Source organism: Panthera onca, chromosome B1, assembly GCF_046562875.1.
Source record: "Panthera onca isolate mPanOnc1 chromosome B1, mPanOnc1 haplotype 2, whole genome shotgun sequence".
NCBI classification, from domain to species: domain Eukaryota; kingdom Metazoa; phylum Chordata; class Mammalia; order Carnivora; family Felidae; genus Panthera; species Panthera onca.
The window spans coordinates 119,662,735-119,680,207 of NC_138342.1; the positions used below are offsets into that span (position 1 = coordinate 119,662,735).

The following is a 17,473-nucleotide window of genomic DNA, read 5'->3' on the forward strand; positions in this document are numbered from 1 at the left end:
GCTACGGACACAGCAGTTGGCCATTTGGGTAGGAAATAGCTCCAGAAGGCCACACCACTCGCTCAATACAGTTTGACGTTTGCCAGCAGATTCTGGCAGATTCATCTGGACCACCATGTATATGATCTACAGACTGGCCAGAAAGACCTCATGGGGAAGCAGAGTAAACTTCTATCTGTGACATCGTTCATTTTATAGTAAAAGCACACAGACTAATGTTCAGGAGGAAAAAAATAAATCCGTTGAATCTGTTTCTTGCTAGCAGGGAAATCCTAGATCTGCTGGAATCCACGGCTCCCGGAGGGGCACCTGGCCAGGTGGAGGGCTTCAGTGATTGGCTGAACTGCACTGGGCACGTCTGATCCTGGCTGCTCCTTCAAGGGGTGCGTCAGCAATCTTGGATGGGCCAGAGGTTCAAAGGGACACCACGGAGCCTGGCAGTTTGGGGTAGGTGGTAACAGCAAAGAGGGGTGCCTCTCCTTTTTTACCTTCTGTTCTTAACCTCCTCAGGCTGGCAGCTCTCACATTTTTTATTTCTTTAAAAAAAATTTTTTTTTTAATGTTTATTTATTTTTGAGACAGAGAGAGACAGAGCATGAACGGGGGAGGGTCAGAGAGAGAGGGAGACACAGAATCTGAAACAGGCTCCAGGCTCTGAGCCGTCAGCACAGAGCCCGACACGGGGCTCGAACTCACGGACCGTGAGATCATGACCTGAGCCGAAGTCGACACTTAACTGACTGAGCCACCCAGGCGCCCCTCACATTTTTTTATTTCTTTAGCATTCCCTTGCTAATTCAAAGGAAGGGCTGTTAAAAATTCCTTAGAGAAGTATAAGTAAGGATAAAAAACGATCTGGCCACCCCGGCCCATTGCGTGGTCCCCTGCTATAACCCCACTTGGGATAAGCTGCCAGAGACGGCTCAGACAATAATGTTCGGTTCCTCTGAACACTCTTCAGGCTCACTAAGCAGCCATTCTTCTGAACTGATCAAAATCTTTCAATCACTTCACTTAGAGGAACAGAGCTAAGAGGAAGTCGGGTGTCCAGCACCCGGGAGAAATAAAAAAGTCATTAAAATGTCACTTTATATGTTTTGAAAACACAATCATGATTTAACGTTGAATGTCAATTTTTAAAATCCGTAGTGCCACCTCTGGAACTCAAGACGACGCAACGTGTTTAGGAAATAGGCACGACGCAGACACAAGCATCTGGTTCCATTTTATTAAAAAACAAAACCAAACAAAATTTTGCAGTGAAATTTCCTGGAATTCACAATCCTTTTCAAATCTTTATAATTGTGGGTTTTTTTTCACCAGTACATAAGAACACAATTGCACGTATTTACATGATAGTTTTCTATATAACAAAAATAGCTGTGTTGTACGATTGTTTTCAACTATCGTCCTTAATATTTCATCACTAGCCCAGTATGAGACAAACTGTTTATGCTCTCCAAACACATAGATAATAGAATAAAGCAAAATAAAAGTCCGTGTCTCCCAACAGAAGACAAATCCCTTTAAAGACAGTTTTTAAAACTTATGTATTTCAAGAGAGATATAAAGTGCTCTGAAGGAGTAAGGTGGGTGCCTGAGGTGGGAAAGAAGGAAAGAGAAAGAGATTGATACCACCCTCCTCCCCCACCTCCTAACCCCTCCCCCCCACCCGCCCCAAACAAATGATACCTACCGCCTTAACTAATCACTAAAATATACCTGTGACTTTATACAGAAGACGATGTTTGCGTAAAAGGGCTACATGATCCACTACTAAATTTCTTGGCAACTAAGAGCTAACCAAAATCCAAATTAAAAGTAACCCATGCAAATGACATCAGGAATAGTTTTTGTGATTTTTGAGTCATGTGGCAAATAAATCCAGGAAACTGTCCCATGATCTGACAATGGAGGATGGGAGATAGCATGAAGGCACCACCACGTGTGTGGTCTGGCCAGAAAGACCTCATGGGGAAGCAAAGTAAAATTCTATCTGGGACATCATTTATTTTACAGTAAAAGCACACAAGTGCATGTGTACGGAGGAAAAATGAATCCATTGGATTTTTTTCTTGCCAGCAGGATGATACTAGACATTGGTGGTGCCATTTCTGAATATTTCATAATGGTAAATTCATTCTTTGAGGCAGATTTTTTTTTCAGTGAAAATAATAATGTGTTATATACAAAGGGGTTAAAAGAAGTTGGGCGTTTTTCTTTTCACATTATTGAAATGGCAATTGCTGGGCATGGTCTGCAGTCTATAAAATTGGGTATCACATACATACTGCTTGGGAGGCTCCCCTGGAAACTAGAATAATCATCCTCCCAGCTCATGAATATCGTAAAGAACAATTCCCATTATTTTTCAGGAAATGAATGGAATGTAACTTTTCACAAGTACAAAATTACTTCAAGTTTTCTAAATATAAGGGACATCCCACTATAAAAATAACAGTCCCTCCCTCCCCTCCCCCCTACATCTCTTTCTAATTATAAAATGGTACAACCATTTCAGATTACTAATGTGAAAGCAGGAAGTAAATATATTATTATGTACATGTACAAAACACATCAGTATTTCACACCATTTACATTCATATGAAAGAAGTCTGTTTATTGATCTTCCTTTGTGATTTGACAAGAACAGAGTTGAAATAAGTTACAAAACCATCAGGCCCTTGCCTTAGAAGTCTGCACAAACATTCCAGCCAGAGGCATCTTCTTTGCAAACAGAGCTAACAATATGCTTCCACGCTTTGCAAAAGAAAGGGCTGCGGATGGTTTCTTCTGTGGGGTTCTCCTTCAACTTTTCCAAGCTTGTGACATTCCTTCCTCTTTTGATAAATGTGGACCAAATTTTCAACTATTGAGGAGACTGTATGATGAAAGGCAAATACCTAGTTGTTGAGGAAATGGTGACCCTAGTCAAATTAGTTGGCTGAAAGAATAACGGCAATTATTCCAGCAGAGGGCACCCTGCCCCCTTGCAATAACATCCTACTGATGCCAACATACACCCAGGCTGCAAAGTCCTTTCGCTGACAGTCCTTCAACCGCTTGACTATCTATTCGTACAGGCGATAGTTTGGTATTTCCTTCAAAAGCGCGGGATACGCTAATTAAGAAACTCTCCTACATGAAAATTCTTTGGCTATTTAAAATCTTCACATTCTCAAACAGAATATTCCGAGTTCCATAAAGCGCTAGTTTTGTCTAAAACTTTTTGAGGGAAAAGGGGACTAAACACCAGACTTTAAAGATGGTGTGGTACTAAGGCCACGATACACTTTTTAGATTTCTGGATTTAGTAAGGTCAATCACCAGCCTGCAAGACAGAACCCCTTAAGGTTTCACAGTTCCGTCTGACTAGGCAACCCACCTTCGCTTTTCTTTATGAGAACGTTAGGAGAAAATTAAAGTAGTCAATGGAAGAACATGTGTCCATTTGGATGGTGATTGGTCTTTGGTTTACACAGCACACATGGTCCCCACATTTTCCCTGCTTCTCCAAGCCCTTCAGTTCAATAAGGATGACAAGACCACAGACATTCTGCCAAGCAGTGATTCTGGGTGACTTAAGGTGAGCTACCTTCTTTACAGAAGTTCTCTCTTGCTCTGTTCAGACCTGTGGACCTCTTGAGAGATTATATTCCTGCCTGATCATTATCAACACGTATTTATCAGGTAGCCATTGAGCGAATGGCTCTGCAGTAAGTGCAAAGCATCAATAGTAGCATAAGGGTGAAAAGGTCTTTGATCACCGAGATTCCTAAAAAAGCCACTTGATTGAGGCATAGTTCACAGGGTGATAAAGAGAGATGTGAGTGACGTCATTGGATTTTTTGCAGAACAACCAAGTTTTGCAAGTAAAGGGCTTGATAATTAAGGATCTGTATCTAGGATCTGGAATCTAGGATCTTTAGTTTTGGGATAATTTAGTGCCATCAAAAGGGTCAAAGTGGAAGTGAGGCTACCAATCTGTGGGTCTTTACAAATTACTGTTCCTGTTACAAAGGGCCTGGGGTTGTGAGATGGGGAGACAAGCAGGCAAAGAGAAGAGGTAAGTGATGCTGAGAAACTCATTCCTGCTTCTCACAATTTATTTTTCAGGCAATCCCAACCTTCTTTGCAACCATGAGTGTTTAACTCATGAGTGTTAAACTCCTTAAAATACACACACACACACACACACACACACCAAAACACCAGGTCAGCTCTAAACCTAGGGGATGAGCATGTACTTGGGAAGAGCACCCATGTTCATATCCTGCCACCCTCTTTCTCACTTTCTGCAGGCTAGTATTCCCACCTCCTTTTAAGTACCATCAATGACACGTCTGTGACACAGAGCACTGCACAAAGAACTTTTGTCCCTCACCTTGGGAGAATGGCCTCTTTGTCTCTTTTTCAGTCTTAAGGAAGAAGTGGCCTCTCAGATCACTTACGAAGAGGAAGTTCTTGTGCTAAGAAGCTGAATTAAGAAGCATGAATGGACATCAGATACAGCACAGCCCATACATTTTTCTAAGATGTCCAAATCTTGGGGGCCTGTGGTGAACTAGGAAGGTCACAAATGCTGAAGGTAGAAAATGGTAGATCTACGCAGCATTCTGGAATTGTGACTTTGCCATTACTTGCCTAGGAGACCTTTCTGGCAAGGAAGCCTGAAAAAAAAGGCAACAGCTATAGGTGGTCTGCAATTAAGTTAATGATAAGAGAAGTGAAAACATGGCTAACTCCATTATGGAGGAAGTTAATTTGCCTTTATAGTAAACTGGTTTTCCTCATCAGAAGTGCAAATATAGACATTGCCACACAATAAAAAGAAGAAAAACACCAACAACAGTAACAATGGTAATCACAATAATGATGACTGTATAGATCCAAAGCCACCGAGGTTTTTGTCCTGAAAGATGGGAACAGAATGTATGTAGGTGTGTATACAAGAAAGAGGCAGTCAGAGAAAGCCAGAGATAGATATAGATACAAACACACACACACACACAAAAGAGAAAGAAATCTAAGTGAGAACATATAAAAAATGTTAGTGGAAATTGCCTCAGGGGCCCTAGTACCACAGAGGGCTGGGTCCTCGCTCTAAAGAGGATGTGACTCTGTATCTCAGGTTTTTGGAAAGAGTTTTGATTTAATGAGATTTGTTTGTTTGCAGTCAAGGTGATGGATTCAATAGATAACTAAATGCTTTTTGTTTTTTATGCTCTGTAAGAATTTTCATCTAAACATAACTCATAAATAAGAAAGAATCTTGTATTAGGCTCTCTGTCACCATTTTTTGGTTCTGAAGACAGGTCGGCTGCAAGAATGCCTGTACTGACTAAAGTAGCCACTGGGCACTGAACCCAGACACGTGAGCATTCAGAATGAGGGAAATGCTGAAAACAACACAAAACAAACAGAAAAACCTCTCTGGACAGAGATTTGCCTCCATGGTTACCATCGTGACTAGGTGATATCAGAATAGGTAGGTAAGTCTTGCAACTAATCATATATATATTTTTTAAAGATTTTGTTTTTAAGTAATTTCTACACCCAGCGTGGGGCTTGAACTCACAACCCCAAGATCAAGAGTTGCATGCTCTATGGACTAAGCCAGCCAGGTGCCCCTCCACTATTCACTTTCTGCCTTCTCCCAACTCCCCGTCTTCCTGCCTCAGTGACAGAATTAATATTTCAGGGGCGACCAAGCCCCAGAGACTAAATCAATGTTCGGATGCTGTATTCATGATCAGGGCTCAGTTCTTCTCAAAGGGATCAGCCACACAGAAGAGGCAAGTCCTAGAGGTCAGTTTTTCCGAGGGAATGGAAATGCTTCTTTTCTTGCCCCCGGCCTTGGGGTGAGAGAGGACGCTGACTTCTGAGTTGAGAGCTGGCAGTTGTAAGCTGTCAGGATTCACCCAACAGGGCTGGGTGGTCACAACCCCAAAGACTTCTTCTCAATAAGGCCACTCAGAGTCTATGTAACTTCCCACCTGCCCGCCCCCAAGTCCCCAGGGGGGCACTGGCACTGGGAAAAGACCTTCTGCCAATCAGGAGGCAGGAGAATGAGGAGGCTGAGGTGAAGCTGGAGGACTAGAGTCTGGAATTCTTTTCCGCTCCCGAGTGCCGCCTACCCCTCTAAGGGTTTGTCGTAGAAGTGACAGAGACAATTTTGTTGCAGCACCAAATCCACATGGTTTGTGTCACTTAAAAAAAAAAAAACGACAAACAACAACAAAAACAACTGGTCAGAGGAGTCACAGTGACAGTAATGGACATCAATGTGTGGTTAGAAAGGTCAAGCAGGAATTTCAAAAAGAGTGGCTTGAATATTTATGCATCACAAAACAAACAGATCTTTGGGCCTCTCATTAGGCAACTTGGGTGGAGTCTAGTTCTCTCTGGAGGTAATTAGGTTTTACCTTCTCTTCTTTGTGAGGGTCAGGGAATCTTGTGAGAATCCTGGAGCAGCTCTGCTCCGGACCACGGGCCAACTGTGGCTATTGGGACAGAGCTGGAGACGCGGCCAGTGCAAGGGGAGGCGTGCTTTGAGTGTAAAGCACATAATGCATTTAGAGGACTTAGTACCCAAAAGAATGTAAGGTATTTCATTAATACTTTTTACACGTTGAAACAAAAAGATTGTATTACTAAAATGATTTTGAACTGTTCCTTTGTACTTTTTCAAATGTAGCCGGTAGAAAATGTAAAGTCTACATCTGTGACTTGCATTATATTTCTATTGGATAGCGCTGGTCTGGACACTCACTACAGAAAAATGCACATCTCTAAATACGCATAAAGTCTGCATATACTTCTAGAGGGCTTCCAGCTCAGAATTTCCTCTGCAGGGGAGGTGGTGAAGAAGCTATGGAAGGTTTTCATTTCTTTTAAACCCTTCTACGCCGGTTAAAAAAAAAAATTTTTTTTTTTTAGACTACCAAAGCCACATGAAAATCCTCCAGAAACAAACCTTTGGTAAATGGAGAGCCTCCTAGGCTCAGGGATTTTGCAGCAGAACCTCCTTGGGGTAAAGTCACGAACCTCACGTTATCTACGCAGCATTCTATAGGGGCTGCTGCAGCCACAGCATACATATGCAACCAATTCCTGATTCCTGATTTACCCGGTCACTGGCAGGAAGAGACAACACTCCTCGCAGGGAGAACTATGCAATCCAAGAGGCATTTTCTCTCCTGGGCATGGGATACAATGTAGATCGTTCCTTTGCTGTTGAATTATCCCTCTAATTCCACTTGACTTAAGTTAATACCAAAATGTGTTTCAGGCTGAGCTGAATGGAGGAGGATACACGATGCAGCTCTAGCCGGCCAAAAAAAGCAACACTTTGAGATGAAGAATTCCATACCGAGAACTAGGATTTGAAGGTATCCAGAGATGACAAACTCTGTGACTAACAGCAGCTTTAACATAAGGCAAACCAAAACCACTCCTTGGACTTAAAACTTCAATCATTTAGTTATTCATTCTCAGCAATGCAGGAATGCTGAGTCCCAGAAGCCATTAGGGCAGGTTACGTGTCAAGTCAGTGCCTCCCTAACCTGAACGAAGTCAGCTATCTGTCATTGCCATCTCAAAAAACCAGATCCCCCTGGCAAAAAGCTCATTAGTGCTCTAAAGGCCAGAAGGAGCCTTGGGCATCACCGTGTTAAACTCCTTCATTTCACAGACGGAAAAGATGAGGCCCAATAAGCAGGTGGCTCATCTAGGACTCTTGACGCTCCATTCAGTGCTGTCTTCGTCCCTCCCTGCCTGCCTTCGCACACGGACACCAGATTTCATTACAGGAAGTGTTAGGCGCCCAGGGAGAGGTGACATTTCTGAAGGTGGTAATCACTTTCCTTGCCTTGCTGCCTACTTAGAGAGCATCAAATAGGAAATCGTTAAAGATGGTGAGACAAAAGCAACCAGTGGTCCCCCTGACATACACTCTATGTTTCAGCAGGCAGCAGGGATTTACGGCACAACCAAATTCCTGTTTTTGGATGAGTGTTTGTGTAATGAGGTGAGAAAGCCTCATCAAATACGTAAATAACTCAGTGAAGAAAGCTTCTTTCTTAGTAACCCACGCAGCCGCACGCCTTCTTACAGAGGATGAGGTGACCTGTGATTGTCCAGGGAAAGCATTCACTCCCTTAGTCATCTATGCATATGGATAGTCGAAACGTATTACAAAATTGCCCACTGAAAAAATAGCACATCTCTGTCATAGTTACAAAAAAAGAATAAAAACATAAAGAGTTTAAAAACACCGGTGGGTTTTAGTATTGATTTGATACCTCTTTTCCTTTCCCTCTTTGTCTCTCTCCATCAGGAGAAGCCTGGTTAGCAAATTCCCATGCTGTACTCTTTAGATCAAATGGTTTATCAAATCACGCGTCCCTCCTCAATTGGTATTTACATGTACTCAGGGAGCCCTGGAAAGCTACTTGCTAAGGATTCACCTGAACCCTTCCTTGAGGTCTGGCGAGGTTCGACAGAAGTGCGTTGGAATTAAGGTAAAGGCTAGGTGCTATTGCAACCCCCACTGTGTTGGACACTGGGCTCAAAGATGATTGGATCTCTTCTGAAGCCTCCGTCTCCTGCAGGAGCCACTTGTGGAGGTAACAAAAGACTGTTCTAGCCTTGGGGAGACCAACATAACAGACATTTTGCTTTGGGGAAGAGTATGGGGTATCTGGTCTTAACACGAGGCTTGCAGTTCCAGTTACAAGCCCTACAGTCGTGAAGAATGGCGCTGCTGCCCTGAAGGGGACTTCTGAGTTTGGAATTGCCTCCAAAGACTGTGAAATCCAGGCAGAATCAAGTGCCTCCCTAGAGCTTCCTTCGCATGTCACATGGGCCGTTAACAGAGTCTGGTAAGTAGAAGCCAGCATGATGTAGATGAAAATAGCAAATAGTAGCCTCAGTGGATTCAGAGCTCAGGGTTGGGGTCTCTGGCGGCTAGGATTTTTGAGATCCACTTAAAAGAATTTGGATTCTTAATGAGAGCTGGCCTTAGACTGTTTCAGGGTGCTGAGGCACTTCCCAAAGCCATGCACACTTCATGCTGAGAGGTCAAGGCCATTAATCTCAGAGATGGCGTACGAACTGATCATAGCAGGAACTGGTGCTTCTAAACAGAAGTCTCTACAAAAGCTGGAGGAAACCAAAGGAGTGGACATAATGTAAACTACACAAGTCTTAACTTTTTAACTTTTTAACTTTTTAACTGTCAAAGAAATCCAACAACATTCCAAAACCAGTAAAACAAGACCTGGAAAAAAATGGAAATGAAACTAAGAAGCCCTACATGTGTCCTTTCTGTGTGTTTTGGGAGCTCCTGAAGTGTGTGTCTGCAAGGACACGGGAGGAAAAATCAGCTTTCATCTTCCAAGCTGCCAAGGCCATGGGCTGTTGCACAGATGGAGAAACGGCATCCTGATTGACATGACTTTGGATATTGCTCTCGTTACCATTCTTGAGTGGCGCACAGTGGAGCTACCAAGGTGTTCTGGAGGGGTGTCTGCCTGGTCCAAGTCTTGAGGCTCCTCCCTTCCTTCCCCTTGGGTCCTACCATCCCCTTGTTCTACGTCTATCATTTCAAGACTTCACCTCTTCGCAGTCTTGGTCAGTGGAAAGTTCTACATCAGACAGTCCAACTTCCATTGCCATAATCAGCGAGATGTCAGAATCACTGCTTACAGCTGGCTCCTGCTCGCCTGGGAGGAGAAAGCAGAGTTCATGGTGAACATGGAACTATGTTTTTGGATGCTGGTAAGTTGAATACAATTGTCTTTTTTTTTTAATTAAAAAAAATTTTTTTTAACGTTTATTTATTTTTGAGACAGAGAGAGACAGAGCATGAACGGGGGAGGGTCAGAGAGAGGGAGACACAGAATCGGAAGCAGGCTCCAGGCTCTGAGCCATCAGCCCAGAGCCCCACGCGGGGCTCGAACTCACGGACCACGAGATCGTGACCTGAGTTGAAGTGGGACGCTTAACTAACTGACTGAGCCACCCAGGCGCCCCTAGAATTTTTTTTTTACATTTATTTATTTTTGATAGACAGAGAGAGACAGAGCACAAGTTGGGGAGGGGCAGAGAGAGAAGAAGACACAGAATCCGAAGCAGGTTCCAGGCTCCGAGCTGTCAGCACAGAGCCCGATGTGGGGCTCGAACCACAAACCGTGAGATCATGACCTGAGCCCAAGTCGGATGCTTAACGGACTGAGCCACCCAGACGCCCCATGAATATGATTGTCTTTAATAGCATTTCCTTGATGGCCAAGAGAAGGCATTAGAAAAACTGGATCTTTTGTAAAAAAAAAAAAAAAAAAAAAAAAAAAAAAAAATCTAGTTAGCACCTCATCTTGCTTTATAGCCCCAAATAAATTCTAAATAGGTCAAAAAGCTGAATGTAAAACAGAAACTAATATAGCTAGAAGAAGATATATCTTATAAGTATATATCTAAGTAGAAAAGTACCTAATATATTAAACTGGGCAAGAAATTCTATGTGGAAAAGCATTTGGCAATTTATAGAAGAATAGATTGATAAATATGCATAAAATTCAAAAAAATATTAAAACCATGAAAAATAAGATCAAAAGGCATAGATTGAGCTGGAAATACTTGTGAAAATTTCACAAAGAGCTGTATTTTCAACGTATAGAGAACTTTTAAATCAGTTAAAAAAAAACTAACCAGAAAAACGGGCACAGGTTACTGTCACACAGTTCACAGAGCAGTATAATATAAATGACCAATAAATATAGGGTAAAAATGGGCTACCCTTTTTTTGTTTATAAAATCTTCACTCTTTAAAAAAGGACAGTACTACACTGAGGCGGGTACTCTGATATAGTACCTGTAGAACTGTGACATTTTAATTTCCAGCACATATCGTAGAGAAATAATCAGAGATGCAAAAATATTCATTTAAGCAGTATTTATAGCAACAAACATTGCAAGTAACAAAGTCCAACAATATAGAATATCTGAATAAACTGTGTTACTTCTAGAGGATAATCTTGTTGTAACAATTAAAGTGAAATTTCCAAGGAATTTGTAGTTACATGAGAAAACACTCACATGTAAGCAAGTTCGGTGAACTGGTTCCCTTTGGGGTAGAAACAGACAACAAACTGAGGGTTGATGGGGGTGGGAGGGAGCGGAGGGTGGGTGATGGGTATTGAGGAGGGCACCTGTTGGGATGAGCACTGGGTGTTGTATGAAAACCAATTTGACAATAAATTTCATATTTAGAAAAATTAAATAATAAATAAATAAATAAAAGAGAAAATGCTCACAGTATTCTCTTAAGTGAAAACAGAAGTATTCAAAGCTTTATATGCAGTGAGGCTGAGAAAGTCAATGAGATGCAAGGAAGTCTAAAATGCTAGTAAGTGTTGTCTCAAATTTTGGGATTTATATTTGTTTTCTTAAAAAAATTTTTTTTTCAGGGCACCTGGGTGGCTCAGTCGGTTAAGTGTCCAACAATGGCTCAGGTCATGATCTGGCAGTTTGTGAGTTCGAGTCCCATGTCGGGGTCTGTGCTGACAGCTCAGAGCCTGGAGCCTGCTTCTGTTTCTGTGTCTCCCTCTTTCTCTGCCCCTTCCCTGCTCATGCTCTCTCTCTTTCTCAAAAATAATGAACATTTAAAAACAAATTTGTTTTCCGTTTTACTTCCAAGCATTCTACAATGAAGAAATATCATTCATTCGCTTAAGACATAATGAGTCTCCACTATGTGCAGAGGATTTTGTTAGATGCTAGGGACATAGGTAAGAGCAAGACAGTTCCTGTCTTCAAGGAGCTTACTTTCTAGTATGCTGGCACACCATTAGATAGCCACTCACAACACAGCGAGATACATACGAAACTGGACGATGCACCTGGTGTTCTATGAGCAGGGAAGATGGCTATGTAACCAATTGCTGAGTCAAAGAAGGATTCCTGTCGGGTGTGACATCTAAACTGAGTCCTAACTCAAATTTTAGCCAGATGAATGGGAGGGAAGCATCTTTCAAGCATTAGCAATAGCATGTATAGATAGATACGTCTGAACATGAGGGGAGGCCTTGTACAGATGGACATCAGATCGTATTTAAATATGACTAATGCAAGGTCAAGCTAGGGAGTCTGAAGGAAGGCTGGGGTGCTCAACTGCATAAAAGGCAGCCTTAAAACCAAAAGATCTTGCGTGTCCCATTAATTACCCTGCTGAAGAAACACACAATTAGAAGACCAACAAAATGCCTAGTACTGAAGAAGCTGATGGTTATAATACTTTTGCTCTGATAAACACTGGTATAATTTACTTCACGTTGAGGTATAATTAAGGAGAATATATGAGTTTTACGCAGGACAGTGAATTCTTTAAGATGTTTAAAAGGAGACAAACAGAACTGACAAAGAGTTACGGACTTAAGAATAGGTTTGAGAGAAACAGGCTCTTTTCACAGGGACGTATCCATCTAAAGACTGAGCTCTAATATGTTTCCTAGGCCCAGACATGCATGAGGTTCACAGAATTGTAGACAGATCAATGGGTAGAATAAAACTTAGGAAGCAGTTGTCGGAAGATAAAAGCATTTAGTATTTGAAAATGGGGCACTCAACAAGTATTCAATAAAACTAGTCATTTAGAAACAGGCGCAATTGGATCCCTGCCTCACACTTCACAACAAAATACATTCGAGGCTGGCTAAATACCTGTATCTATGCTTATATTTATATCTACATCTGTACTACATCTATATCTATACCTCTAGCCCACATTTAGTTGCATGTATGTACTTCCTTCCCATTTATCCTCTTCTCCAGAGCCACCCGGGGCTTATTGATCTCTGATTTTGGGGGGAATTCTTTGCTGCAAATTGGGATGGCTCTCCCTTCCCTCATGGCTGCTTTTGCCCTTGTTTTCTGAGCAGGGCCATGGCTTGCTGTGGTGCAGGCTATGCTCGGTACCACTCCAGAGGAAGCCTTTACTTTGGAGTCTGAGTGAGCGGTGGCCGCTGGATTGGGACAGGGCACAACCTGTACAGCTGCACACAGGAGCTCGCTCTGTTTCTCAGATCCACTAAGTCATTGGCCCTTTGTGCATTTTTTCCAGTTGCTTGGATCTTGATATTGTCTCTTTTTACCTTTTCCCTGTCTGTGTTGGCCTGCCCCTTACAAGATCCCTTTGCTGTACTTTTTGTGGGGTTTTAGGAGAGGTGGAAGTAGTTTCAGGGGCTCAAACTACTCTTTTCACTCAGCACTCTCCTAAAGCATCACTTTGGCAATGAGAAATATATTTAATTAAAATTATATTCATGAGAACTGGGAATCTACCTTACTTTACGAGACTATTTTCTGGTCTCAGCTATTGTAACTACGTGTGTTACTTTGTCTAGGTCACTTTTTCCACTAGGGCTAAAGTTTAGTTGTCTATGAGTTTGGACTGGGTACTTCAGAGTGCTTTCTAGTTGTTCCAGATTATGTACATATACATGTTGATGCCAATTAGCACAGTGCCTCCTACATGGTGGCTTCTCAATAAATATTTACCAGAATTACCACGGAGGGACAAAGTTTTAAGTCTCTTTTTTCATAACCCTTTTAATTTTTGTTTTTTTTTTTTATTTTAAACACTTTTTCTTAATAAAAAAAAAGGTCTATTTGTTGTATATTTAGTATGAATATATCCTAAATGGAAGAATTCATTACTTTGTGGTATAATGAAAGCTGAACTATTCTTATTCCTGGAGATAAAAAATGAGGGTTATATTATAAAGATATAATCTCTCTCCTCCTCACCTTTTTTCTTCTTCTTCTTCTTCTTTTTTTTTTTTGTAATTGTCCATGAACCAGTTCAGCTCATGAGAAGCCAAAATTTTCAGCTCACAATTAAACTGTACATCAACCAAGGAGCTCATCATCAAGTGATTTTATGACTTTCATAAATATCTAGTTAAAAAAAAAAAAGGCAGCTCAGATGAAGGGCTGATTTAGTCAGAGATCTAGAAAGACAGCTCCATGTACCTGCAGTGGCAGCCTCTCACCTTCACTCCTGGCTTTTTCAAGCTACCAGCCTCAGCAGATATTCTGGACTCATTATCACTGGGGTGTTTTCTAAATTGGAACTTGTGAATTGAAAAAAAGAAGAGCCATGGGGACTGATATAACGATGGCTGCTGAGTTCATGATGCTATTTTGGAAACTTGACCATCCTGCACAGCTCCAGGCAAAGAGGAATTCAGATCAATGAAATCGTATATTTTCCTAAAAGTGGTTCAATTTTTATGATGGAGCATTGCACCAACCACATCATCTAATCATTTTCCGTGTCAAAACTTTAAAAACACGATCTGAAGACATTTGAAGTTATTTTTTTCACTCTATCCTGTGTTTTTCATTGAACTTAGTTTGTTCCATAATTAAAAAAGAATTAATGTTTATTTTTGAGAGAGAGTGAGAGAGACAGCGAGCGCACGAGCAAGTGGGGGAGAGGCAGAGAGAGAGGGAGACACAGAACCTGAAGCAGGTTCCTGGCTCTGAGCTGTCAGCACAGAACCCGACGTGGGGCTCAAACCCACGAAGTGAGATCATGACCGGAGCCGAAACTGGTCGCCTAACCAACTGAGCCACCCAGGTACCCCTTCCGTAATTTTTAGAAACTTTATCTCTTAATTAAGGCACATGCTTTACTTTGAGGCCAAAAGAATACAAATGAAAACACTGTCATTAAAACATTTAGAAGGTTCTCTGTAGGTGGTACTAATTGGGGAGTGTAAAGTAGCTATTAACAATATAAATGTTCACTGAATGATACCTTCTTCCCTGCAAAGGCTGATATAAAAGGACTGCGGAAATAATATCGGCCTTTACTGAATTCTCATAATAACACTTTGATGTGGGTTCATTATTCCTGTTTTACAGATGAAAAAAATATACTCTCAGTCCATTGGATGCAGAAGTATAATACCTACTTGACATACTCTCTTCTCTTGGGTTCACGCACTGTAAAGACATTGAGAGAACTGAAACAGAGTGATAGGAATCTGTTTAATATTTTAAAAGATCTTGCTGTTCAGTGAAAAACAGATTAGTAGCACAAAGGGTGGAGGGAATCTGGAGGAAATGATTGCAGCAAAAACAGAGGAAATGTGGTTTGGTGCGGCAGCAGTGAGTGGAGATAAGTGGACAAACTGAAGAAATATTTTAGAAGGGGGATGTATAGAAAGGTGGTGGGCTGGACAAGGGCAGCAAGAGAGGAGAAAGTAGAGGACAGCCCCCATATTTCTTGAGCAATATAGGTACCATTTACTCAGCTGGAGAAACTGGAAGACAGACTGGTGGGGAGAGATCAAGAGTTCAGCTTTGCATGTGCCATGTTTGAGATGCCCGGAAGACGTGCAAAGGAGACGTGCAGTCAGCAGTTAGATACAGGAGTCTGGAGGACAATAAATGAAGTGAGAGGCTTCAGCATAGAGAAGAGATCTGAAACCATGAGAGTAGATGAAAAGGAATCTTTTCTAGGAAAAGATTAAAGAGTAAGAAAATAACACCAGGGACAGAGTTCCCCGGAACACTGAAACATACTGCCAAAGACTCCCAACTCATGCCTCTGACATGACTTGTTTGGCCTGCCCCATGTTTTTTGTTTTTGTTTTGTTTTGTTTTGTTTTTTTAGAGCATGAATTAATTACCGATATTTAAAAGTCAGGGTATTTTACATACAGATTTACATTTTAAATTTATCTTGGAAAAGAAAATATCTGGCAATATATGCCCAATTCCCAGAATGAAATCATCGAGGGGAACGGAGTAAGGGCTGCCCCGCTAGGCTCAAGGCAAAGAGGCTCTGGGTCCCCACAGTTGTTGAAGAGTTTGCTCCCCTGGTTCATGTAACTTGGCCTGTGTATTTATTGAAGTTTAAAACCTCATAATTAGAGGGAGGGCAGAAGAACAGTAGAGGAGGGTGAGCCCCCCAAAAGCCTGAAAATGGCCAGAGAATACTGTATCATTGATTCATTTCCTCCTTTTCTTTTAAATATATTCTGCATTACCTCCTTTATAGGCATTGACTCACAATTAACAATCCGTGCCCAAGGAAACGAGGTACTGAGTATTACTGACTTGGCTGGGTGGATTTTAAGACTAATCCTGTCATCGAATTCGTAGTCTTGAATGTCTTTATCACAGCATTAAAGAGCATAGGATGAGATGGTGGGCAGAAAATACTCCATTTTAAACGGAGCTTTGTAACCTATTTTCTTGATCCATAACTACTGCTTTTATACATTTCCACATTTAATTCTAAGTAAAATCCATCAGTAGCCTTGAGGTTAACCAAAAAATTCTTAGTGTTGGGATTTATTAATTCTATTTGGTCCATAAATTGTTAATATCCTTGGTTTATCTCTTTCTTCTTTAATATATAATATATATTAATATTATATATATTTAATATATAAAAAATTACCTAAAGACTCACGGTTTCCCTTTGTGAAATGTGTACTGTGGTTGCAGTTCTGCTGTGGATTTGATACGAGCGTGTATAAAGTATGCCCGGATGACTGTTCTAGTTCCTTCCAACCTGAGAATATAAGACCCTGAGGCCTGCCTTGTCTGGTATTAGGCATACCTGGCCTGTCCCTATCACTTCAGGCCTCTGTCACTGCCAACACTCCCATTCAGGGCATCTGGGTGGCTCAGTGGGTTAAGCATCTGACTCTCGATTTCAGCTCGTCATGATCTCAGTCAGTGAGTTTGAGTCCACACTGTCAGTACAGAGCCTGCTTGGGATTCTCTGTCTCCCTCTCTCTCTGCCCTTCCCCTGCTTGTGCTCTCTCTCTTTTTCTTAAAATAAATAAACTTAAAAAAACCCCACACAACCTCCTCCACAAACAAACAAACAAACAAACAAACAAAATTTCCATTTCAGAATCCCACCATGTTCCTTCAGAAACAGGAGGCACTCAGCAGAGTCTGTAGCATTGAAATTGAATTGAAGTTCCCCTCTGGCCATGCAGGGCTTAAGTTTTGTATTTTATTAGCTAATAACAATTCTAATGCTTATTGAGTACTTAGTACATGCCAGGGATTATGCTAAGTATTAAAACAGATTACCTAATTTAATATTCAAAATCAACCTATGACATAGTATTATTTCTATTTTCAGGTAATAAAACTAAAGCCCAGGAAGGTTAAAATCCTCCTGAGATTACACTGAAGGTAAGAGTCGGAACTAGAATTTGAACCTAGATCTGATTCCAGAGCCCATGAACTTGACCATATCTGTACTTCAGAGGTAAGAGTCTTAACCTGAGGATTAGTGGACTTGTGGAGGAATTCAGGTACCTAAAGTTACATACACACTTATATGGTTATATGCATACATATATTTTTCTGGTAAGAGGATTGCTCTCACTAGATTCTTACAGAAACCACAAAAAGGCTAAGAACCATTCACCGCAGAGAT

General features: G+C 41.4%; 1 protein-coding gene across 2 annotated transcripts in view; it reads right to left on the reverse strand.

Annotated features, from left to right (window-relative positions):
* The window catches only part of RNF150 (ring finger protein 150), a 293,201-nt gene that overhangs the window by 29,160 nt on the left and 246,568 nt on the right, over positions 1-17,473 (reverse strand). The window contains exon 7 of one of the 2 annotated variants that reach the window (XM_060654116.3): positions 1,209-9,725. The exons of the other annotated variant lie outside the window; for it this stretch is intronic. Within the exon in view, the coding sequence (XP_060510099.1) occupies positions 9,607-9,725 (119 nt within the window). The 3' untranslated portion in view covers positions 1,209-9,606. Of the gene's footprint in view, positions 1-1,208; positions 9,726-17,473 lie in introns of those variants that run through there. 2 annotated transcript variants of the gene reach the window in all.